Source organism: Balaenoptera borealis, assembly GCF_965194805.1.
Source record: "Balaenoptera borealis genome assembly, chromosome: 8".
Taxonomy (NCBI): Eukaryota; Metazoa; Chordata; class Mammalia; order Artiodactyla; family Balaenopteridae; genus Balaenoptera; species Balaenoptera borealis.
This window is the reverse complement of record NC_138865.1, coordinates 112481561-112506082: the sequence shown is the minus strand read 5'-3', so window position 1 is coordinate 112506082 and position 24522 is coordinate 112481561. Positions and strand designations below refer to the sequence as shown.

Genomic DNA, 24522 nt, shown 5'->3' with positions numbered 1-24522 from the left:
TGGCTTTCAATACCAAAAGCCAACAGTCTGCACCTCTTTCTGAGGAGCAGCTAATGAATATTAAAAACACTTCAACCTGTGAATGTCCACTCCCTAATTTCTACAGCTGCTTGTTGTATCTAGCAATTAGGATTTCTGCAACATTTTTGTGATTAGTATTCTTAACAATCAGCCAATCTATTACTCAGTTACCTGGGTTATATTGCTGGTAAAACCCTTTATATAATAGAGGTTTTTGCCCTGGGCTATCCAGTTCATCTCTTTACCTACCAAAGTAGGTAAAAGCCAAAGGGATATATAGTGCAGAAGATATTGGAGGTATGAAACAACTAAGGTTTCATTTAACTTTTCTGAAAGTAATTGACATTTAAAAGTAGTAAAAATGTAGTTTTATTAATCAACTACAGTCACAATACAATCATTATAGATTTCCCCTTCCGTATTCATCCCACCAAACACAAAACAGAGTAGTGTGTCAGTCTGACTTTCTTCACGAGAGTCACCACCTTCGGTTACTCCTTTCTCAGTGGAATCCCCTTTCTCAGCAGCACAGTTTAGAGTGGCAGAATTTGAATCTTCTTTCTCAGAAGTACATGTCACTGGCCATGGAATGATACACATGGAATGGTCCAATCGTCCAGGGGGTAGAAAAGTATCAAATTTAAGCAAGGTCCAATGCTGCTTTTCTATTTTGGAAAAAAAAAAAAAAAGGGTCTGTGTTAAGAAATTTCCAGAAATGCTCTGTGATGTGCTGTGTCACCTGAGCCCTAACAGAAACAGGAAATAAAAGGGGAAAACCCCTAATGGCACTGTTACTGCTTTGATGATGTCATTCCCTAAAAGTCTGGTTGTCATTCTTTTGGATTTAGATGTGGAGGGACCAAAATGAAAGACCAAAGCATTGTGATACTTTTCAAAGAATGGTCACATTTGCTTAAAGACCCACAGCGAACAACACCTGCTCACCTATGTGATACTGGTACATTGTGCCCAGGGCTCCAGTGGGAGTCATCCCTCCAAAGATATACAGGTGCTTTCCTACAGCCACAGCTGAGTGGGCAGCACAGCCTGTGGGAGCTGCCCCAGTGGGACTTAGCTTCTGCCACTTCATGTCACCTGCCAAGAGATAGAAAGTGTTTAGGTACAACATGGCCTAGACTGTGGTTTCAAACTTAACCTGTCAGACTCCTGCAGTTTGCAAACCAATCACTGAACTTCATTCACTGAGAGCTCTGAGAGATCCTATAGCAAGGTTTGGTGTGCACAAAAATCACTTGGGGGAGCTGAAATTCTGTTTGGCTAGTCCAGGGAGGGAGGGAGGGGCTCAGTAATCTATAATTTTAACAAGCATCCCAGGTGATTCTGATGTGGGTGGTCTTTGGAGCACACTGAGGAATGTGATCCGGTCTTTGGTGACCATCACCATTAAGTATTTTGGAGCCCAGAAGTAGGTGAGGTTCCAAGTGTGTGTGTGTGTGTGTGTGTGTTTTGTGTGTGCAAGCATGCCTGTATGTGCACACACGTGCATGTTTGAAATACAGTTCCTTAGAAAGCAACTTTGTGAGTACTGGCTAGACACTAAGTATCTTGCTTACTTCATTCTCTTAATAGCGGTATGCAATTGCTATTACTTCTGCCTACCTTCTTTCTTCTTAAAGATGAAGAAATAGGATTAGAGAGGGAAAGAGGCTTGTCGGAGATCCCACAGCTAGCAGGTGGCAGAGCTAGAATTGTACTCAGGTCTGACTCCAAAACCTGTGTTCTCTATGCTGTAACGTGCTGCCTCAGCACCTATTTCCAACCTATTTCTGCAGGTAGTTGCAACTTTTCAGACAAGAATTTAAATGAGGCAGGATATCACTGGATTTTAGGTTTTAGAGAACTACCTGGGTTGGAAAGGAGGAAAAATAGTTAGGAAGTAGTTCCTTGCACAAGAGAAAAGAACTTTCTTTTTTAAAATAAGCATTAAGGGACTTCCCTTGTGGTCCAGTGGTAAAGAATCCACCTTCCAATGCAGGGGATGCAGGTTTGATCCCTAGTCAGGGAACTAAGATCCCATGTGCCGTGATGCAACTAAGCCCATGCGCCGCAACTACTGAGCTCGCGCGCCTCAACTAGAGAGCCCCCGTGCCGCAAACTACAGAGCCCACGCTCTCTGGAGCTGTGCATCACAACTAGAGAAGAGAAAACCCACACGCCACAACTAGAGAGAAGCCCGTGCGCTGCAAAGAAAGATCCCACATGCTGCAATGAAGATCCCATGTGCCGCAACTAAAACTCAATGCAGCCAAAAAAAATTTTTTTTAATTAAAAAAAATTTTTTTAAAGAAAAAACTAAATAAAATAAGCATTAAAACTCTGTTTGACTGCTTGCAAGGAATGCTTCTGTGAAGATATTTTCCATCTGTCAGTTCAAGGCAGGGGTCCAGCAACTCAGAGTTGGAAGGTAGAATCACCCAGTCCAGCCAAATATCCTAGGCAATGCAGGAATCCAAGCCAGTGTCAGCTGGCCTCAGATGTCACCAAACCAGAGAACCTATTGTTTGGCAAGGTAGCCCGATACACTGCACAGCAGTTCTCATGCATTCTGCCCATAGTTCCAATTCCTGTCGTCTGGAGCAACGCAGAACATATTCATTTGTTCATCTGTCCACTTTTTTTTTAATATTTTAAATTTTTTTGGCCGCACTGTGCGGCATACAGGATCTTAGTTCCCCAACCAGGGATCGAACCCATGCCCCCTGCAGTGGAAGCGCAGAGTCTTAACCACTGGACCGCCAAAGAAGTCCCTATCTGTCCACTCTTAACAGATATGCACTCATCACTCGCGACCTGCCAGACACTGTGCTCAATGCTGGAAATATACTGGCGGAAAAAAAGAGACAAAGTCCCTGCCCTAAAGGAGCTCATGGTCTGCAAGAATGATCCAGAAAGAGTCCAGGCTCTCTAGGGCACATCAGCCCTTCAGACACTTAAAGACAATTCTCATGTTATCCCTAACTTTCCTCTTCTCAGTGTTTTTAACAATTTAGCGTGACAGTTCTGGTTGTCCACCTCCAGACACACTCTAGAAGTTATCCATGGGGTTAACGGGTATTGCTTGAAAGAAATCCAGTCGGGAAACACAAAGCATAATGAATTTTAATGAAAGAGCAGGGTTGTTGGAAGGATAAGAAATAATGGGTAGGTACATGGCAAACAGAAATACGTGCTTTTATTGTTATTTCTTATTATTATTCAGGCCACATTTCACAGAATCTAGTGAAGATTCTGCTGGCTGGTCAAGAGCAAGGCTCTAGTCAATCAAAGCATATTTTATTTAATCCTAAGCAGACAAGCCCCCATGCTCTCCACCCTACTTACTGATATCAATGCAATGGAGATCATCATAGAAATTGTCTGCTGCCAAGCCTCCATGGATGAAGAGCTTTGTCCCTGCTGCCACCATCACATGACCGTGCCGGGGGGATGGAGGTTTTCCAAGTGTCTCTGGTTGTGACCAGGTCAGGGTATCTAGAAAAATAAATTCAGTGATATTAGATGACAAAGCTATGAAGAAAGAACACGAGAAATATAACTAAGCCTCACCTCCCAGCAAGCAGAGATGCTCCAAGCAGAGAGGGACCTGGGGGGTCATTCACTGCAACTTGCCAACCCAACCCAGGCCTCCCTCCGTCCACAGCCTTTACAGCCTCTGCTGGTACACATCCAGGGCTGGAGAATTCACTGCCTAATATGCCTGCCCCTTCTACTGGGCATTAAGGAACCACTTCTTGCTTTGAATCAAAAAAAGACCTCCCTTAAGTTTCTTCAACCTAGAACGGCCCCAGAGTTAAAAAGAATGAGTCTACTTCTGGGACAGGCCTTCAGAGGTTTCTCTTTTTTAAGACAATATTCTTAATTGATTTGCTGGAAGGGTGGGGAAAAAAATAGACTACTTTTAAAGTTAGCAGGGCTTCCTGAAGTGGTTGTATAGGATAATGGTTAGAGGATGGGATTTGGAGTTAAAACCAGGTTATTTCACTGAATAACTATGTGGCCTTGCACCAGTTAATTCTATAAGCTTCAGTTTCTGTAGTTGTAAAATGAGGAGAAACTACCTGATAATACCTACCTCTCAGGGTTGAAGTGTGGATTAAATGAGATAATGTATAGAAAGCACAGGCACAGAGAAAGTACTCAATACATGAGAGTTATTAATATGGGTATGATCCAAATAGTGCAGATGTATTTTACCTGTTGAAAACCCTTCATATCTTCAAAATTGTACATATATAGAATTCAGGAAAATCAATCATTTCAACATACCAGATAAGTCTTAAAGGAGTGCTACAAAAATTATCTGAGACAAAAGCCTGCCAAACAAGTTATCTCTGAATTACCATTTGTGACATGCCTGAAGGTTGTTCAAGGAGCCCCCAGAGTTCCAAAGAATACAATCTGAAATAATCAGAAAAAGTTTATGCCTAAATATGTTTACCACAGCATTGTTTGTAATAGAGAAGAACTGGAAATAGCCTAAGTCCATCAACAGGTGAATGGGTGAGTTATTGCTACAGTCATGATAGAATACTATGTATTCATTAAAAACATTGAAAAAACTTTGTGATTACAGGGGAAATGCTTAAGTGAAAAATACAGGATACAAATAGTACACCTAGAATTATCTCTGCTATTTAAAAAAAAAACACCGTAGTTGTACTGAAATGTTAACAATTTTGGGGTGATAGTATTTTTTATATATATACATATATATATATACGTATATATTTTTTTCTCTTACAGTTTTTTTTTTTTTAAATTTATTTATTGATTGATTGATTGATTGCTATGTTGGGTCTTCGTTTCTGTGCTAGGGCTTCCTCTAGTTGCGGCAAGCAGGGGCCACTCTTCATCGCGGTGCGCGGGCCTCTCACTATCGCGGCCTCTCTTGTTGCGGAGCACAGGCTCCAGACGCGCAGGCTCAGTAGTTGTGGCTCACGGGCCGAGTTGCTCCGCGGCATGTGGGATCCTCCCAGACCAGGGCTCGAACCCGTGTCCCCTGCATTGGCAGGCGGATTCTCAACCACTGCGCCACCAGGGAAGCCCTCTCTTAGTTTTATATATTCAAAACCAATATTATTTAAAATTTTAAAACCGCTTTAAAAGAATCACACAGTCCATTCTTTCTGGATAAAGTCATACTGTGACGTGTCTTAATTCTTAATTTAAACTTTGTAAGTTCGAAATTTTGCTTATTGCCTTCTCTCAAAAAAGGCTGCAAAAACACTCATGAAAATTATTTTTGTCACATGCTATTTGTAAAGTATTATTCATAAATGCCCACTAGTAAGAGGAAGAAATGTAAATAAATACTACTTAGACAAAAATTTGGCAAGAGGTCTCACAATTTTAAATGTTCATACCATTTTGACCCTACGTAATTCCACTCCTTAGCATCTAGTCCATATTAAATTGTTGTAACATGTGCAGAAATTAATGTATATATTCACTGTAACACTGTCAGCAAAAAGGTCAGTCAATAGGAAAATGACTGAATGAATAGGGATTCCCACACAAAGATATGCTTTGCAAGGAAATTTCTGACTTAGGAAAGATCCATGATGTGTGATCAAATGAAGGAATAATAATGATAATACAATGATTATTCATTAGGTGCTTCCTATGTGTTAGGCACTGTGCTATGCACTGTATCACATTATCTCATTTAATCTTTCCAACTCTTTGTGGTAGGCGCTATTACTATCTCTATTTTACACATCAGCAAACTAAGGCCTAGAGAGATTAAGAAATTAGTCTAAAGTAATACAGAAACTAGATGTCAGATCTGGTCCTGAGTCCCTGTCCTATGGCTTCAAAGTTTATACTTTCGACTAGTACTAAGATCTGCCCTTAGACCTGCAAAAGTAAGAGGCAGACCAACATTTATAATTTAATAATTCTATGTGTGTGTTTTAAAGTTTTTATATAATTTCAAAATCCATAGAAAATTCATAGATGTTCATAAACACATGTGCATATGATTTATAATTGCACAGGAAAATCTGGAGGTAGACATTAGGAATGGCTAACAGTGTTTACCTCTGTCTGGGGAGTGGGAAGGAAAGGTGTAAGGGGTAACATTTTACTTTTTTGCTTTATAAACTATACTGTTTAAATTTTTAAAATTGATCAATTATTCCTTTTTAAATGCAAATTTTGCTATGGGTAGAAGATATCAGCTAAGAGATATACTGAAGAAGTCTAGAAGTGAGACACACAGCCAGGTTGTCATTTTCTAACCTCTGCTTCCTTCATCGGGTAAGCTGCAGGCCGGGGTAACCCTGACCAGGTAAGTGGCAGCCCCAGGGTTCCCCCGAGTCCATACTTGCATCAAACACATGCAGCTTCACATCCTGCACAGGCTGGGCGCCTCTCTCTCCGCCCCCAAAGACATACAGCTGGTTTCCGATGGTTGCCGATGATGTGTGGAATGTTCTTGGGGATGGGGGTGGGCTGGTCACCTTTGGCGTGGTCCAAGTCCTCGTTTCTGGTCCACAGAGAAGGTAGGTATCTAAAACACCCAGGCTGAGGGGCCTCTGACATCAACTCTGGGGCTGGGCAAGGTCATTTTGCAAACCCCAATCCTTAAGGCGGACAGTGTAGGTCTAGGCGGGGATCTCATGCCACCAAATTCAAGGAGGGGTAGGGGGCAATACTTAGAGTTTGTCCAGATAGACCCAAATTCCCAAGACTGAAAAGCCACAAGTACAATTAAGAATGAGGCCAGTTTGTTTTTGGAGGCCTTCAAACATCCTCTCTGAACCCTACTCCCCTTTGATGACTGACTACCCTGCCCTGTGCCCATTCAGAGGAGCCCAACAGCTGCTAAAATTCATTCCCACTAGATGCAAGAAACTAAATGTGCCAAGTTTCTCAGGATATGTGGCCACTAAAAGAAAGTAGACAATATTATTACAGCTTCAGTAGTAGCAGTAATTGTCCCTACTACACAGTAAGTGCTAAATAAATACTAGTTTCCCCATTTTACAGATAAGGAATTGAAGCAGAGACAGATTAAGTCACTCATTTAAGGTTACATGGCTAGTAAATGGCTGAGTTGGGATTCAAATTCTGTTTCAACACCACCAAGATCTATGTATTTTCCACTCTTCTGACTTGAAAATAAAATTTCACCACGTGGGTAGGTGTACAGAAGCTTATTTCTTTTCAGAATGAAGCATGAATTTTATAGAAATACAAGCAGTAACTGAGCACCTCCCTTGTGCAGAATCATTGCCCTGAGCACTCTGCCATCCCCACTATCCTCAGTCAACCCTGGGAGGCGGGTGGAAAGTATCTCCACTTTGCAGATGAGGGAACTGAAGCTCAGAAAGTCTAAATCCTTTCTCCCAGGTCACAGTGTTGGTGAGTAGTAGAGCAGGGCTCTGAACACAGATCTGTCAAAGCTCCCGTACTTATTCCACTACAACACACTAGGAATTCTTCCTCCCTCCCTTCCTCCCTCCCTCCCGTGCCACATGGCTTGTGGGATGTTAGTTCCTCAACCAGGGATTGAACCTGACCCCACGGCAGTGAAAGTGCCAGGGAATTCCCAGGAATTATTTCTTGACTGGGAAATTCTGTGCCTTTTGTAAAGGTCTTCATTCAGTATACAAAGTGGCGCACGAAGCATGTGTAATATGTGTGGGACTCAAAACATGAGCCTGGAGACCAAACAAGTCTCAGCCTATATCCAAAACATAATGGGGACTTCCCTGGTGGTCCAGTGGTTAAGATTCCACGCTTCCACTGCAGGGGGCACGGGTTCGATCCTTGATTGGGGTACTAAGACCCGCAAGCTGCATGGCCAAAAAAAAAAAAAAACCCAAAACAAAGCATAACGTAATTGTCTCTATAGCTACAGATCTTGGATAGCTTTTGGATTTTAGGGGGAGTTAGAAGGGGCACAACCTCCAGGGTCAGAAGATCCTGGGATGGTGTGGCTGCCAAGCCAAACGTTAGCACAAATAATACGAAAGGAGTCCTAAGCCAGATGAGTGACTCGCCTTAGTAACAAACGCAACTAATGATTCACTTACATCTTTCATATTTCCTGGGCATGGTGTCAAACTATACTTTCTAGGAGAGAAAAAGGATCTGGTGGAAAATCAATTCCTTTGACAAAAGCTTTCCAAATTCTCACTGTATTTTATTTAAATAGATGCCATCACTGAAAATCAAAGGAACTGATCTCCATCCAATCTAAAACTGATTTCCATCTGTCGAACCATAGCTACATCAACCACAACAACAATTATTGAGCATTAAGTATGTGCCAGATTTGAGTTAATTTAAATTCTTGTCAAACTTAACAAGGTAGGAACTGTTACTATCCCAAAACGACAAAGACCAGCTGTTGTAAAAATAAATCTGTTATCGATAGAGGGAACTGGGCAAGAGTTGACTGTTCTGTGAAAAATGTCCAGATTACTAGTAATTAACAAAATGCATATTTAAACAATTAGATACAAGGGTTTTTTTTGCCTATCAAATTAGCAGTGCTTAAAAATGATAAATTCGATACTGGTCAGGAGTGAAACAAGAACTATTAAACACAGTTGGAGAGAGGATAAGTTGAAAAAAATCTTTCTGGATAGGGAATTCCCTGGTGGTCTAGTGGTTAGGATTCTGGGCTTTCACTGCCGTGGCTTGTGTTCAATCCCTGGTTGGGGAACTGAGATTCCGCGAGCCACGCAGTGCAGCCAAAAAGAAAAAAAGTTAAAAAAAAAATCCTTCTGGAGAGCAATTTGATAGCATGTACTAAAAGCCTTAAAGTCCAGTGTTTTATCTAGTTCTTTTATTTCTGGGCATGAGTTCTAAGACAATAATTTTTTTTTTTTTAAACATGGAAGAACTTTTTTTTCTTTTTATTTATTTATTTTTGGCTGTTTTGGGTCTTCGTTGCTGCGTGTGGGCTTTCTCTACTTGCAGCGAGCGGGGTCTACGCTTCGTTGCGGTGCCCAGGCTTCTCGTTGAGGTGGCTTCTCTTGTTGCGGAGCATGGGCTGTAGGTGTGCGGGCTTCAGTAGTTGTGGCTCGCGGGCCCAGTAGTTGTGGCTCGCGGGCTCTAGAGCACAGGCTCAGTAGTTGTGGCGCACGGGCTTAGTTGCTCCACAGCATGTGGGATCTTCCCGGACCAGGGCTCGAACCCGTGTACCTTGCACTGGCAGGTGGATTCTTAACCACTGCGCCACCAGGGAAGCCCCTAAGGCAATACTGAAATACAGTCAATGATTTCTGAACAAAGATGTTCACTGCTTTGTTATTTATAATGATAAAAATCTGAAGACAACCTATATGTTAAAAAAAAAAACCAGGGGAATTATGGTATTGTCATAAAAATTGAGGGACTTCCCTGGTGGTCCAGTGGTAAAGAATCCACCTTACAAAGCAGGGGACGCGGGTTCGATCCCTGGTCAGGGAACTAAGATCCCACATGCCACGGGGCAACTAAGCCCTTGCACCTCAACTAGAGAGTCCACGTGCCGCAAACTACAGAGCCCATGCGCCCTGGAGCCTGCGTGCCACAACTAGAGAGAGAAAGCCCACAAGCCACAACTAGAGAGAAGCCCATGCGCCACAAGGAAAGATCCCATGTGCCACAACTAAGACCCAATGTAGCCAAAAATAAATTAAATAAATAAATAAATAAATCTTAAAAAAGTGTGATGCAGCCATTAAAAATGATTTCAACAAAGCCTTATTAATAGGGAATTATTTCTGTGCTAATTATGAAATTAAAAAGAAAAAGATACAAGAGCGTAGTGGTGAAATAGGATGATCTCAGGTTTATAAAAATGCAGAGAAAAGACAGAAAGGAAGTACACAGAACTGTTATTAATAGCCTTAGGTCACAGGATTGTGGATGGCTTTTGTCCACTTATTTACACTTTTCAAATATTTTACAATGAATATAAATTATATTTATAAAGAGAAAAACAACAACAAAAAATGTTTTTAACTGACAAAAAGTCAGGTCCACCTCCCATGGGTGGTTCAGCAACATCCTCGCAGTAGTGATGTCCCCAAACTGCTTCCTCTGTGATAAAACTGCCAGTGAGACTAGTCAGGAGCTTTGCACTTTTTGACTAAAAGAAACATACTAGGAGGATCTAGATCAGGGTTTCTTAACTTTGGCACTACTGACATTTTAGACTATATAATTCTTTATTGTGAGGGGCCTTCCTGTGCATTACAGGATGTATGGCAGCGTCTCTGGCCTCTACCCAGTTGATTCCCTGCCCCGAGGTGTGACATGGCCAACTGTCCCCTGGGGGGCACCATGGCCCCCATTTGAGACCTCCGCTGTAGGTGACTTGGGTTCTAACCTGCCCCAGTCCCTGGCTCCCTGGTGACTTTAGGAAAGTCACTTCCCCTTGTGAGACCTGGGTTGCCCACTTGGCATAGCTTTTCTCTGAAGTCTCTTCCAGCTTTGGCTTTTAAGAAATGGATAATTTGTACACGTTATGAGGAAAACAAAATGTAATTCTATTATTTTCAGATTCTGCCAGAAGTTAAAATTTCTATTTTCTATGAGGTCAGCAAAGTTAAATGGATTAGTCAGTACAATCCACATGGGCTTTGGTACAGGAATTGGAATTGGATTTATTTATTCATTTTGGTAAATAAATAACCTTTGGCTACTTACCAGGATTCAGAACTTGTAGGCAATTTCGATTTCCTGACTGGTCGGCACCTCCAAACACCCAGATGCTGTGAGGTGTGCAGGAGGGAACAAAGCTGGCATGCTCGTACCGGGGCAAGAGGCCCTCCGAGGTGGCTAAATCCCACTGGTGTGTTCCTAGAAAACATTTCACCCAGTTCCTAGATTGGGGCTGCCAATGGCTTATACTGGTTAACAAACTTGGGGGAGGGTACTGAGGAGAAAAGGGTCAAAAACATAAGTGAACAACCATCAGATCACTTAAAGGGAATGTGGTCAACCTCCAAAAAGTTTTATATCAGACACTTGTGGGGGGGGACGTCTGACTCGTCCATAAACCCTCTTCTACGGGAACTGTCCCCACTCTCCCAACCCCAGGGATAGATCCCAGGAGACTTGGTTGTACTACACCTTGACTTTCTAGGCTTAGCTGATAGGGTCAAAGGTAGTCACGACCCAAAACGGGCCAATCAGATCCTCTCTCCCAAGAATCTGGAATTCAAATAGATTTCTGGGTTTGGGTGACCATCTTCTACCATGTGTGGAGAAGGAGAGAAAGCCAAAGTATGGGGAAGAGAAGAATGAAACATCTACATAAAGAAGCATATCTCTCCACAGAGAGTGAGGGAGGAAGTAGATGGTTTTTGACAGCTTTCTAATTCTTGCTTCCACTCTCTCCTGAGGCTAGGCCAAATCTCCTGCCTTTGGATTCTCTTTCTTTCTTTTTTTTTTGCTGGTTTAAGAGAGTTTCTATTACCTGCAAGTAAATGACTTCTGGCTAAAACAATTTCACAGACTATTAATACCTAACTTATTAGTTATTTTAATTAGTAAACCACTTACATATGACCTTTACAGGCATTATCTTGTTAGATCATTACAAGTGCCAAGTGAAGCAAGTTATTATCCCTATTTTATGGGACACTGAAGCCCAGATGGTTTAGGTGGTTTAGCCAGAGTCACAAAGCTAGTAATAGGTCACGACAGAATTGTAACTGTACTAGACAGCAAGCTTCTTGAGAGCTGAAAGAGATTTAATTTACCTTTGATTTCCTAGTACAGGGTGTAGAAATTCAAATGCCTACAGAGGACTGGAGGAAATTGGAGAATGAGAGCCCCACTGATAGGTGGCAGCTCAGTTACAAAAAACTGTCACCATGTAGACATGCAGGCGTACTGATGCCAGATCTTCCAAGATTATCAAGAGAGGCCAAACCACTTCAAGTTTTACATGCAGACTCTCCTGCACATTTGGTTAGTAAACAACTGAGATCAAAACAATACATAGGGGCATCTCTGGTGGCGCAGTGGTTAAGAATCCGCCTGCCAATGCAGGGGACACGGGTTCGAGCCCTGGTCCAGGAAGATCCCACATGCCGCAGAGCAACTAAGCCCGTGCACCACAACTACTGAAGCCTGCGCGCCTAGAGCCCGTGCTCCACAACAAGAGAAGCCACCTCAATGAGAAGCCCACGCACTGCAACGAAGAGTAGCCCCCGCTCACCACAACTAGACAAAGCCCACGCGCAGCAACGAAGACCCAACGCACCCAAAAATAAATAAAATAAAATAAATAAATTTATTAAAAAAAAAAACAAGAGTAGACAGCAACGTTACACACGGACCTAACAAAACATGTAACAGGGCTTCCCTGGTGGCGCAGTGGTTGAGAATCTGCCTGCCAATGCAGGGGACACGGGTTTGAGCCCTGGTCTGGGAAGATCCCACACGCCGCGGAGCAGCTAGGCCCGTGAGCCACAATTACTGAGCCTGCGCGTCTGGAGCCTGTGCTCCGCAACAAGAGAGGCCGTGATAGTGAGAGGCCCGCGCACCGCGATGAAGAGTGGCCCCCGCTTGCCACAACTGGAGAAAGCCCTCGCACAGAAACGAAGACCCAACACAGCCAAAAATAAATAAATAAATAAATAAAAATGTACAAAAAAAAAAAAAAAAGCAGGTTACTCGATAGTATGAGAATATCTCTTCTATCTGGCTATTTTCTGAACTCTGTGAGCCTCTCTAGCAAATTAATGGAACCTGAGTTAGGTGACATGGGAACCTCCCATTTATAGTTGGTCGGTCAGAAGCACAGGTGGACTTGTGATTGGCATCTGAAGGGGAGCAGGGAGAGTCTCGTGGACTGAGCCCTTCACCTGTGGAATCGGATGCTAATTCCAGGTAGAACTGAACTGAGTTGTAGGACGTCCAGCTGGTGTTGCAGAATTATTTGGTGTGGGGGGAAATCCCCACACATCTGTCAGTCAGAAGGGAAGTACGGAAGACTAGCGTTGAGAGGAGGCATGGGAATAGAGAAGGAAAACAGAAGAGTCTCTCCTTTACAGTGGCAGTGCCTAAACTAGTCCTAAACTAGTGGCAGATGTATCAGGGCAACGTTCCTGATGAAAAGTGTCATTTAACTGGGATCCGACAGATGAATAGTAGCCAGATGATAAGGAAAAGGAAGAGCCTTCCAAGCAGAGGGAACAATACAGTAAGTCCCCTACATACGAACCTTTGAGTTGCAAACTTTCATGTCCAAATCACTTAAGTTTGTTCACATGTCTGGCGTTATCTGTAAAAGTTGGGTACCTAGGCTAATTTTGTCGGACTTAAGAACAAATTGGATTGGCTTCCTTGGTGGCGGAGTGGTTAGGAATCTGCCTGCCAATTCAGGGGACATGGGTTCGAGCCCTGGTCCAGGAGGATCCCACATGCCGTTGAGCAACTGAACCCGTGCGCCACAACTACTGAGCTTGCACTCTAGGTCCACGAGCCACAACTGCTGAAGCCCGTGCACCTAGAGCCCACGCTCCACAACAAGAGAAGCCACCGCAGTGAGAAGCCCGTGCACCGCAATGAAGAGCAGCCCCCGCTCGCTGCCACTAGAGAAAGCCCACGTGCAGCCCACGCGCAGCAATGAAAAAACCCAACTCAGCCAAAAATAAAAAATTAAGGAAAAAAAAGAACAAATTGGACTTACGAATGCGCTCTTGGAACAGAACTCATTCTTATGTAGGGGATTTACTGTATATGCAAAGGGTTGGAGACCAAAAGAGTTCAAGGAACTGAAGGATATTCAGTGGAGCAAGTGTGGGTTTGGGGGAGCTAAGAAATGAAGTTGGGGATAGCCTGAAATTGGGGAGTGACATGATCAGATTTATATTTTAGAAAATACTCAGCTAAGTAAGGAAAATGCAGTGTACAGGAGGTAAACTTGGAAGCAGGCAGACCAGTGAGGAGGCTGTTGTAACAGTCTAGCTGAAAGATAATGATGCTTGGACTACAGTAGTAGCAGTGCAAGTGGACAGACATGGATGAAAATAAGAGATATCGGGCTTCCCCAGGGGTGCAAATCCACCTGCCAACACAGGGGACACGGGTTCGAGCCCTGGTCCGGGAAGATCCCACATGCCACGGAGCAGCTAAGCCCGTGCGCCACAACTACTGAAGCCCAGGCGCCTAGAGCCCGTGCTCCGCAACAAGAGAAGCCACCGCAGTGAGAAGCCCGCGCACCGCAACGAAGAGTAGCCCCCACTCGCCGCAACCAGAGAAAAGCCCGCACGCAGCAGCGAAGACCCAACACAGCCAAAAATAAATAATAAATAAAATAAATTTTAAAAAAAAATTAAAAAATTTAAAAAAAAGAGATATTTAGGATTTGGTGATTAATTGGCTACGTGGATAGAAGAGGTGGAGGCATCAATGCCTCCCAGAGAAATAGGTGATGAATGAATGGCTGGTTATCCAGGGCTCCATATGGACTCTTTCCCCCAAATCAAGGAGGTCTTGGTTGGGTGGATATATTCCTGGAGTCTGTTGAGACCTTAGGGACCTCTCAGTGATGTTCATTTTCTCAGAGGAAAACCCTGCTGTCTGGTCTGAACTGATAGTCTTAGGAATGGTCATGGCCGGCAGCACAAAGTCCTGCTCTCTGGCCATATAGGGCGTGTGCTCCGCAGCTGCTGGTCTTTTTTTTTTCTGGCCACGCCGAGTGGCAGGCAGGATCCCAGTTCCTCGACCAGGGATCAAACTGCAGTGGAGATGCAGAGTCCCAGCCACTGGACCGCCAGGGAATTCCCCACAGCTGTTGGTCTTACCCAGATCTATGGTGTGCACATCTGAGAAGCTCCTGTTTGGATCTGCTCCCCCAACAATGAAGACCTTCCCTCTCTCGGCATCACCAACAGGGGGCAAATATGAGCAGCTATGGCCAACCCGAGCACAGGGGCTGTCTCCAGCCGGGGTCAAGGTGTACCTGCCAAAGGGAGGGTATATTCAGGAGGCCTGAGCAGAGAATAAATGCAGCGGTATGTTCTTTGCATTCCTCATGGAACAGTCTCACCAGAATGAAGGGTCTTATACATACACAGTCATTTTAAATCATGTCCAGCAAAGCAGCATTTTCCTAATTAATGAACAGTACCTTCCCTTTGCACATAACCTTTGACTTTTCAATTTTGTCACTACTTTCATCTCACATTAACTTAATGGGGATGCCCTGGGCTAGTAATTGTCCCCATTTGGTAGAGGGGGAAACTGATACCCAGAAATGTCCAATGGTGTGTCCTGGCACAGGATGGTAGTTATGAACACGATTTGCAAATTCAGACAGACCTAGTTCAAGTCCCAGTTCAAGTGCTTTCTTGATGTGTGCCCTTTTGGAAGTCACTTTACCTTTCTGAACCTTAGTTTTCCTCATTTGTAAAATGAAGACAGCAATAGTTCTCAGCTGTGAAGAATGAGATGCAATCTTGTAACATGGCAGGAAGGACTCAGTTAATGATGGCTAGAGCTTTATGTGTAATCACATGAGAACAGCCCCAAAGCTCTTGTCACTAGTCAGTGATGCTTCCCTCTGCCATGCAATATTCTCCGTCATTCACTGATTCTTTTTTCTTTTTCTTTAATTTAATTTGTTTATTTTTGGCTGCACCGGGTCTTCGTTGCTGTGCGCGGGCTTTCTCTGGTTGCAGTGAGCGGGGGCTACTCTTCGTTGCGGTGCGTGGGCTTCTCATTGCGGTGGCTTCTCCTGTTGCAGAGCACGGACTCTAGGAGTCCAGGCTTCAGGAGTAGTGGCTCGCGGGCTCTGGAGCGCAGGCTCAATAGTTGTGGTGCACGGGCCTAGTTGCTCCGCGGCATGTGGGATCTTCCTGGACGAGGGCTCAAACCCATGTCCCCTGCATTGGCAGGCGGATTCTTAACCACTGCGCCACCAGGGAAGCCCCATTCACTGATTCTTAAGAGCTTTTCCAGATTACTCATAAAGCTCGATCTGATGGAAGCCAAAACCAGGACTTTGAAAAATCAAATACAGGGGCTTCCCTGATGGCGCAGCGGTTGAGAATCTGCCTGCCAATGCAGGGGACACGGGTTCGAGCCCTGGTCTGGGAGGATCCCACATGCCACGGAGCAACTGGGCCCGTGAGCCACAACTACTGAGCCTGCGCGTCTGGAGCCTGTGCTCCGCAACAAGAGAGGCCACGACAGTGAGAGGCCCGCGCACCGCGATGAAGAGTGGCCCCCACTTGCCGCAACTAGAGAAAGCCCTCGCACAGAAATGAAGACCCAACATAGCCAAAAATTAATTAATTAATTAATTAATTTTTTAAAAAAATCAAATACAGGATCCATTCATTCTGCTCTGGAAAGTTATTCTGAATGCTGACTGAGAAAGCACACTTCTTCAAGCTTTCTGGTTGGAAAAGGAAACTCTGTAGCTGTTTTTCAGGCCCAGTCTTATCTGACCTCTCTGACATGTGGTACTCTTGGCTCTTCCCTCCTGCTCATACCTTTCTCCTGCCCTGGCTTCCCCACACCCATTCCTTTTGGTTCTCTATCCACCTGTCTGGCTGCACTTTCTGTTTCCTTCTCTGACTCCTTTTCCTCCAGCTTTCTCCCAATCCTCATGGGTTCTCTTCTTCTCAGTCTAGGTTTGCTTGCCTGATCAGTTTTATATGTACTGATGGCTTCAATTACCACCCATCTACTGTACATGTTCATCAGTGACTTTCAAATCTCTATTTCTTTTCCAGATCTCTCTTCTGATGTCCAGATTCACACATTCTACATTACCACCTGCATGACCACTAACCACATACCATGCATGCTGCTAACTTCGCTACAACCCTGGATTCACTTAACTTGCACAAAACCCCTCTGGGGACAGTACTACTATCATCATCTGAGGTTTACAACTGAGGACCTGAGGCTTAGAAAGGTTAAATGACTTATTCAAGAGCTCACAGCTATCCAGCTACATGGTGAATAAGACAAAAGAAGTCCCTGCCTTTACAGCACTGACAGACTAGTTGGGAAGAAAAACATTAGACAGATTAATTTCCAAATATCCATTTCATTTCAGTTGTGTTATAAAGGAGTACAGGATATATACAGGATATATAGTATGAGAACATATCACAGGGGGACCCTACCCTGTAAGGAGAGGTAGGTGGGGACAGGAGTGGTCAAAGAAGACTTCCTGAAGGAGCCCCATTTGAACTGAGATCTGAAGTATGAGTAGAAGTTAGCTGGGCAAAGAGAGGGACAAAAGATGGGGGGAAAGGATGATCCAGGTAGAGGGACCAGCACATACAGTTCCTGAGTGGGACAGTGCAAGCCACGTTAAAGGAAGAGAAAGATAACAAAGGCTGAGTAACGGGACTTGAGGTTGGAAAGACAGGCAGGGACAGATCACGCAGGGCCCAGTGGGCCATTTTAAGGACTCTGGTTTTTATCCTAAGACCAATGGAGAGGCACAAAAGGTTTTTAAACCAGGGAATGCCATGATCAGATTTATGATGCGTAGAGAGCAAGAGTGGACGCAGGGAAGCCAGATCAGGGGCTCTCCTCCAAGTTCCTGCAGAAGCATTGCCTCCTCTCTACAGCCCTCTGTGAGCCCTGCTTCAGCACCGGTCACTGTTCCCCCACTACACTGAGACTATTCACCTTTGTACCTGCATCACCTACACAGTGGCTGGCCCTGTCAGGCCAGTGTTAGTTGCTGAACGAAGGGTTGGTTGAACAAGCACTCAAGAAATAGTGAAGCCAGTTTAATCCAAATCCAATTCCCTGAAAATCTTAAAAATGAGTCAGAGCTTGGGGGAAGACACAGTGTTGGAGCTGAGGATGCCAGATGGTCAGTGCCTTACTCTTCCCGGCAAATGGATTTTAATAAGATCAACATCTGCTCTGTGATAATTATTGCCCCACTACCTTTCCTCTGAAGACCTTCTCAGACAGTTTGAGTCTAATTACCAGAAACTGCAGACAGTTTCAACTCGACCCTTTTTCATAGATGATCAAATATGTTAGTAAACTACTCATAAATGAAAAAAAAACTCATGTGTTTCTCTGTTTGAATCCTTCCTTACGGACCATGTTGCTTTCCTGGGCTTGTCTCCAGGCTCCAAGACTGGCAGCTGCTTCATGGTGTCCTATGCCTAAGAAAGAAAGGTACTTTTTAGACATTTACAATTATCTTCTACCTAAAAAACAGAGCAAATCAGGTTACTTGCCTCTTTAAAAATTTTCCTGTTGATGTACCAATTTCTAGGGCCTGATTAATTTGAATAAGCATTACCAACCTTTTGATATAAACTTATATTTGGGAGGCAACTATGACACAACTTTCATAATCCAATTACAGTTTTTTTGCCTAAAGTTTTCTGTGTCCATGGTTTTCATGGGGAAGGGGTATATATCAAAATAATTTTCAGAGGTCATAAGGTAGTTATGTTTATCAAAAGACAACATTTAAAAAGGCCAAGAAATACTGAACTCTAGGATAAATCCTGGCCTCAGCATGACATTCAAAGCCTTCTGGTCTCAATCTTCTTTTCAGGAAGTCACCTCTACAATTTCTTGCTATATTGAACTGTTCTTACTATATTTGTTCCCCTAAAATGCCAGGCCCTTTCATAACTTGCATCCTGTGCTGCTACCCTTACCTGAAATGTCCCTTCCCTTCTGGTCAACTATAAAACTCCTAGTCAACCTCCAAAGCCCAGTTCAAATGTCCCCTCCTTAGTGAAACCTTCCCTGATTTGTTGCTTTCCACTTACATCCTCAAGTTACTTTATTCTCTACCTGAAGGTATCTATTAATCTGTCGTCATTGCAGGGATCACCCTGAATGTAATCATCTATTTAAAACGCTCTAGATTCTAGACTAAATGCCACTAGAATAAATTCCAAGCGAGCTGGGCCTCTCGGATTCATTCAGAGAACCAACCAAGCGGCCCGGCATAGAGTAGAAATGAGGGATGAGTGAATGAAGAAAGAAAATGGATGAGATTTCTGGGAGGTGAATGGATAAATCCAATCTTCAGCCTAAGCCACTAACTGCTGTCCCCAAACCCTAAAGCTCAGTGAAGTAAACTTCACCTGGACCGAGACTTCCAGCAGCCGCCCCTGCCAGGTCCATCCCCCAGTCCCATCCCCGCTTGGCAGCGCTAGGGGATAGGAGACAGGGTCAGGAGAGAACAGGATGGTTCCCTTCCGTCAGTGTGGCTGGGCCGGAGCCAGAGGAGGTCTCCCGAGCGCTTTCCACCCGGCCCAGCTCCACTCCCTTAAAGGATGCGGCCCCCCAGCCACCCACCCCGGCAACGCTTCAAACCGGGGTCCCGGAGCCCCCCACCTCCGGACCGCATTACCTGCGGCGGCTTAGGCCAGTCCTGGGCCGTGGCTCCGCCCCAATTGGGGCGGTTCTTGGACCTTCGCCCCTCCTCCAGACCCCGGAAGAGCGCAGCGGCCAACCGCTCTCCACTCCCAGGGCCGGGTCACCAGGGCGCGCCCTTGGAAGGGAGCCGGGAGGGGTCCTAGCGGCTCGGGTTCGACCCAGCTGTGTATTTCTCCAGAGCTGAACTGGCCGGATCGTCCTGGGGCCTTACCTCCCCGGCTGAGGAAGTAAGCCAGAGCTACTTGGAGACGACTTACAAGCGAAATGCCAGGGGTTGGGCATCCAGTTAGGTGACCCAAATCCCTTGGGCTATTTTAAAGGAGCTAGGATATTTTCAGTTCCAGCGGTTGTTAGAATGGTTTCTGAAAGGGAGAGTTGAGGGTGCTTTCCTAGGTGTGAAATGTCCCTGCGCAGTCTTATTTTTTTTTAATTAATTTATTTTTGGCTGTGTCGGGTCTTAGTTGTGGCACGGAGGATCTTAGTTGTGGCCCGTGTGCTTCTCTCTAGTTGTGGCCTGCGGGTTTTTTCTCTCTAGTTTGGTGCGCAGGCTCCAGGGTGCATGGGCTCTGTAGTTTGTGGCACGCGGGCTCAGTAGTCGTGGCGCACAGGCTTAGCTGTATGTGGGATCTTAGTTCCCTGACCAGGGATCAAACCTGTGTCCCCAGCATTGTATGGCGGATTCTTTACCACTGGACCACCAGGGAAGTCCCCCTGTGCAGTCTTTAGGCCAGTTCAAGCTTTGGCGCCCTAAAGAGCTGACTTATTCCATAATTAGCGTTTGTAACTATAGCAGGCACTATGCTGAACCAGCCAAACCTGGCCCCTGGCCTCCTGGAGTTTACAAACTAGAGAGAGATTAAACAGAAAAACAAATAACTAGGTACGCTGGTAAAAAGTGCAAGGAATAAAAAGTTCATCAAGGGAAGTATCTATTTTTGCGAAAGATACTTTTCTCTGGGCCCCAGTGTCACCGGTCTGTAAAATGGAGCTAATAAGACTTATGTCACAAGGTTATGGTGGGGAATACATGAGCTAATGTATATAAACTGCTTAGTGCCCAGTGACTGGCGCAGAGCTGGTTGTATGTAAAATGTAATGCTATTCCTAGGTGTAAATGAACTCTAGACACCAGTCCTGAGTGAGATGTATTCATCTGCATTACTGTGGTCTCCTTCATAACCATAGGTTCCCTGTGGCTTTCCTGAAAATGGAGAGCTGGCTCACCTATGTCTATGTTTAAGAGAACCACACAATCAGGAGGGCTGAGTTGTTGTATCCTAGGAATTGGAGGAAACAGCTAAGGAAGGAAACCACACGAGTGCCTGCTGCACAGAGCTATGGTAGCAGAGTGGGAAGCAGACAGACATACTTGGGTTCACATCCAGGCTCCCGCACTAACCATCTAACCTTGACATTTGGCAAGTTCACCCTCTCTGAGCTCTAGGTTCTTCATCTCTAGAATGGGAATAGTAATTACCCACCTCAAAGAGGGAGCAGTTGAGAGGATTTGATAGTACAGCTGAAAGGTGAACTTGGTAAATCTTTTCACTACTTGAAACCGTAACAAAAATTTATTGACAAGATGGAATTTGCAGTCTGTAGCTCTTTTTATTGCTCACATATCCTATTCCAAAGACCTGGAGTCTTTGTGAGTTCCCACGTTAATGGAAAAATCTCCACTGACTGTTTGCCAAAGAGGAGTTTCCTGCTCTCTTTCAGGAAAGAAAACTAAGGCCAGGTTGGCTCTGCCATTCGTCCATGTGCATCTAGACGGAGATTTCTGCTCACAGATGCAGAATGCTCTCTCGCCCCCTGTGTCTTTAGGCTAAATCCATTTCAAGGTGCCATGCTGGAGTTGCACATAAACAAGAAAAATTGGAAGAGGTTTGTGGGCAAAATAGCAACTAATTTTCATTGTAGGATCTATGCTTTTAGACTAGAAATCACTTTTCAGGAAGTGCTGGAAAGAACTTTGGAGATCTATTTTTAAACTGGAAGTTGAGGCCCAGAGAAGTTAAAATGACTAACCCACATAAATGGGAGAACAGGAACCCAGATCTCCTGTTTCGTGCAAGGAAGACTAAGAACATATTCCAGTCAGCAAGCTCTGTACACTGTCTCTGTAACACACCACCCAATGTGTCTATCATCTCTTCTAAGAACTCACCCAACTGGGAATGTCAAGAGTGAGGTTCACTGAATGAGGTGGGTCTGCAGGAGGGACCTTCTTACTGCCAGACAGTTTGGTAATGTGAGGACTGCCCCCTATTTTCACTGGAAGGGGATTGTCTTCATTACCTACCTGTTCACTGACTTATCAGCAAGGGAAGCAATGATGCTGGTGACACCTTCCTTTCAAGCACTTTACTGTTTGTAAAGAACGTTCATATCCATCTCCCTATTTGTCTCCCTTCCCAATTCTGAGACGATATTTGAATAGGATTAATTACCAGTTACTGAGGATCAAAGATGAAAAGTGAATTGTCAGTTTTTCAGAGGACTGTAAAAAAAAAAAAAATCAAACAACAATAGCATCTTTCCCTCATTTGGGGTTTTTTTTCCTCCCAAAAACTCTGAGCATATTATTCCTATACTTTTTTTTTCCCCCTAAAGTCTTAAATGTTACCTCTTCAAAAAGGCCTTTTCTGCTCACCCAATATTCAGAGCTAACACACTGCACTCACTGTACACGACATTGTTTTAAACCCTTTCCATATATTAACTCTGTTTAACCTCAGTACAAGCCTAGAAGGTAAGTATTCTTATCATCTCCATATGAGGCAAGCACTGTTATTATCGCCACATTGGAACTGAGAAAACTGGAGCACAGAAAGGGTACATAACTTTGCCAAAGTCACACAGGGAGTAGTAGAGCCTGGGCTTGAACTCTAGCCATTTGGTGCTAGAGTCTGCACACTTTACCTCCACTATGTTGCCAACCTAAAGTAGGCCTCTTCTACTCCATTTTTCTTACTCACAGCACTCCTTCTTTCCCTTTTTTTCTCTTTTTTTGCCATTAATCATACTTTGTAATTAATTCTTTCCTCATTTACATGTTTGTTATCAGATTGTAAGTGCCATAGGGCAGGGATCATATCTGTCTCATTCACATCATAGGTATTCGTTGAATAAATGAAGAAATCTATGCTTGTGGGCACCATTCTGCAACAGACTGTTAAAAATTAATTTTACTTTGAAACAATTTCATACTTACAGAACAGTTATAATACAAAGAACATCACCCAGAGACCTCAATAAAGTTTCGCCACATGTCGTCAAAATACACTTTAGGGCCAGAGGATCCAGTCCAGGGTCACTTGAACAACAAATATTTACTGAGCACCTGCTACTGTTGGACTATATAACCGTCTCCTAACTGGTCTTTCAGCTGCAATCATTGCCTCCTACAGTCTTACACAGCAGCCAGAGCGACCCTTTTAAAATGAGTTAGATCATGTTACTTCTCTGCTCAAGACTCGGCAATAATTCCCCATTACATCGAAAGTAAAAATCAGTGTTCTTTTCTCTCATCTCCTCTCCTACTCCCCTCACCTTGATCCAACCACACTAATCTTCTTGCCATTTCCCAAAGATTCTAGACATGCTTTTATCTTAGGGCCTCTGCGTCAGCTCCTCTCAAGAATTTGTCTCAAGTAACTGCATGGCTAACTCCCCCACCTCCTTGTTGATTCCTAAACATGCATCACTACATCTCCCTTGCTCTGTTTTTTTTTCCCCCTAGCGCTTACCACTTTTATTTTTTTATTTATTTAATTAATTTATTTATTTTTGGCTGCATTGGGTCTTTTCTGCTGTGCGCAGGCTTTCTCTAGCTGTGGCGAGTGGGGGCTACTCTTCGTTGTGGTGCACGGGCTTCTCATTGCAGTGGCTTCTCTTTTTGTGGAGCACAGGCTCTAGGCGTGCGGGCTTCAGTAGTTGTGGCACATGGGCTCAGTAGTTGTGGCTCGCAGGCTCTAGAGCACAGGCTCAGTAGTTATGGCGCACGGACTTAGTTGCTCCACAGCATGTGGACTCTTACCGGACCAGGGCTCGAACCCGTGTCCCCTGCATTGGCAGGTGGATTCTTAACCACTGTGCCACCAGGGAAGCCCACCACTTTCTAATATACTCTACAGTTATTTACTATATTATTGTTTAATGGTTTATGTTCTGCCTCCTTTACTGCAGTATAGCTACAGGTTGAGGATAGGGATCTTCTTCTATTTTGTTTGCAGAATACCCTAAGCACCTACAACTGTACCTGGCATATAGTTAAGTGTCCAATTAATAGCTGTTGAGTGAAGGAATGTTGAAAGTGTGCTAAGTACCAGGTCCTGTTCTTGGTACAACAAAAAAACTCTCTGCCCTCATGGGACACGCACTGAAGTAGACTTAAGCCACCCAGACCTATTCCAGTCTTGGCTCCCCTGCCTATAGCCTGTGAGATCTGGGCAAGTTACTCAACCTCTCTGAGCCTTCCTTTGCTATCAATCGTTATGAGGATTAGACAGAAAAACAGCATTTGTATAGTGCCTGGGCCTAAGAAGAGCTTTAATATTTGTTTCCTTTCTTTCCAGGCTGGAAAGTTGGTAGCCTGACATCTCTGCCAAGGGTTTAGGCAAGGTTTCTATTAAGGCCTTGGAAAGGTGCAAACAGGTTACTATACGGCCAGGCCTACCCAACTTTTTTTTTTTGGCCCTACCGTGCAGCATGCGGGATCTTAGTTCCCTGACCAGGGAGGAACCCGTGCCCCCTGCAGTGGAAGCGCATAGTCTTAACCACTGGACCGCCAGGGAAGTCCCCAGGCTTACCCAATTTTTAAGTGAAGATATTCTGGTGAGAGAATGCTTACAAGAATCGGAGTGAGAAACCAGGGAATGGCTAGTGTCACCTACTTTGCCATTTTGCATCGGAAAAGCCTCGCTGGGTCCCCAGAGGTGAAAGTCTAGAGGAAGGGAAGGGGAGGAAAAGAAGAGTAGCTGGCCACTATAGAAAACTACAAATCCCAGCACCCCCCACGGTAAACAACTACGGGTCTCAGTAGTTTCAGCTCCCTGTACCCAGAGACCTCTGGGGACCTGCAGCCTGTGTTCCGCGGGAGAGAGCGTGGGGCGTGCCGAAGCAGCGGGGAAAATCGGGTCA

General features: G+C 44.4%; 1 protein-coding gene across 8 annotated transcripts; it reads right to left on the bottom strand.

Annotated features, from left to right (window-relative positions):
- Nucleotides 1-374: 374 nt before the first annotated feature.
- Nucleotides 375-24362, bottom strand: RABEPK (Rab9 effector protein with kelch motifs). Of its 8 annotated transcripts, none has more exons than XM_082403332.1 (8): nucleotides 24276-24362; nucleotides 18079-18143; nucleotides 14802-14959; nucleotides 10690-10842; nucleotides 6368-6529; nucleotides 3364-3513; nucleotides 967-1116; nucleotides 375-686 (listed from the first exon to the last, which is right to left on the bottom strand). In XM_082403332.1, the coding sequence occupies exons 2-8, from the start codon at nucleotides 18129-18131 to the stop codon at nucleotides 394-396; spliced, it is 1119 nt and encodes a 372-aa protein (XP_082259458.1). In that variant the 5' UTR covers nucleotides 18132-18143; nucleotides 24276-24362; the 3' UTR covers nucleotides 375-393. The 8 variants fall into 8 exon arrangements, with proteins under 8 accessions (XP_082259458.1, XP_082259459.1, XP_082259460.1 ...); XM_082403333.1 differs by lacking the exon at nucleotides 24276-24362 and adding an exon at nucleotides 21831-21849; XM_082403334.1 differs by lacking the exon at nucleotides 24276-24362 and adding an exon at nucleotides 21683-21703.
- Between the last annotated feature and the right edge of the window lie 160 nt (nucleotides 24363-24522).

Bases quoted from the DNA above. Each gene is read 5' to 3' on its own strand.
- RABEPK (XM_082403332.1), bottom strand. From the start codon at position 18,131: ATGAAGCAGCTGCCAGTCTTGGAGCCTGGAGACAAGCCCAGGAAAGCA. The intron at 6,530-10,689 runs GTAAGTAGCCAA...TCTGTGGACCAG, and splicing joins CCTACAAGTTCTGAATCCTG to AAACGAGGACTTGGACCACG. The intron at 3,514-6,367 runs GTATGGACTCGG...TTATTTTTCTAG, and splicing joins GCTGCATGTGTTTGATGCAA to ATACCCTGACCTGGTCACAA.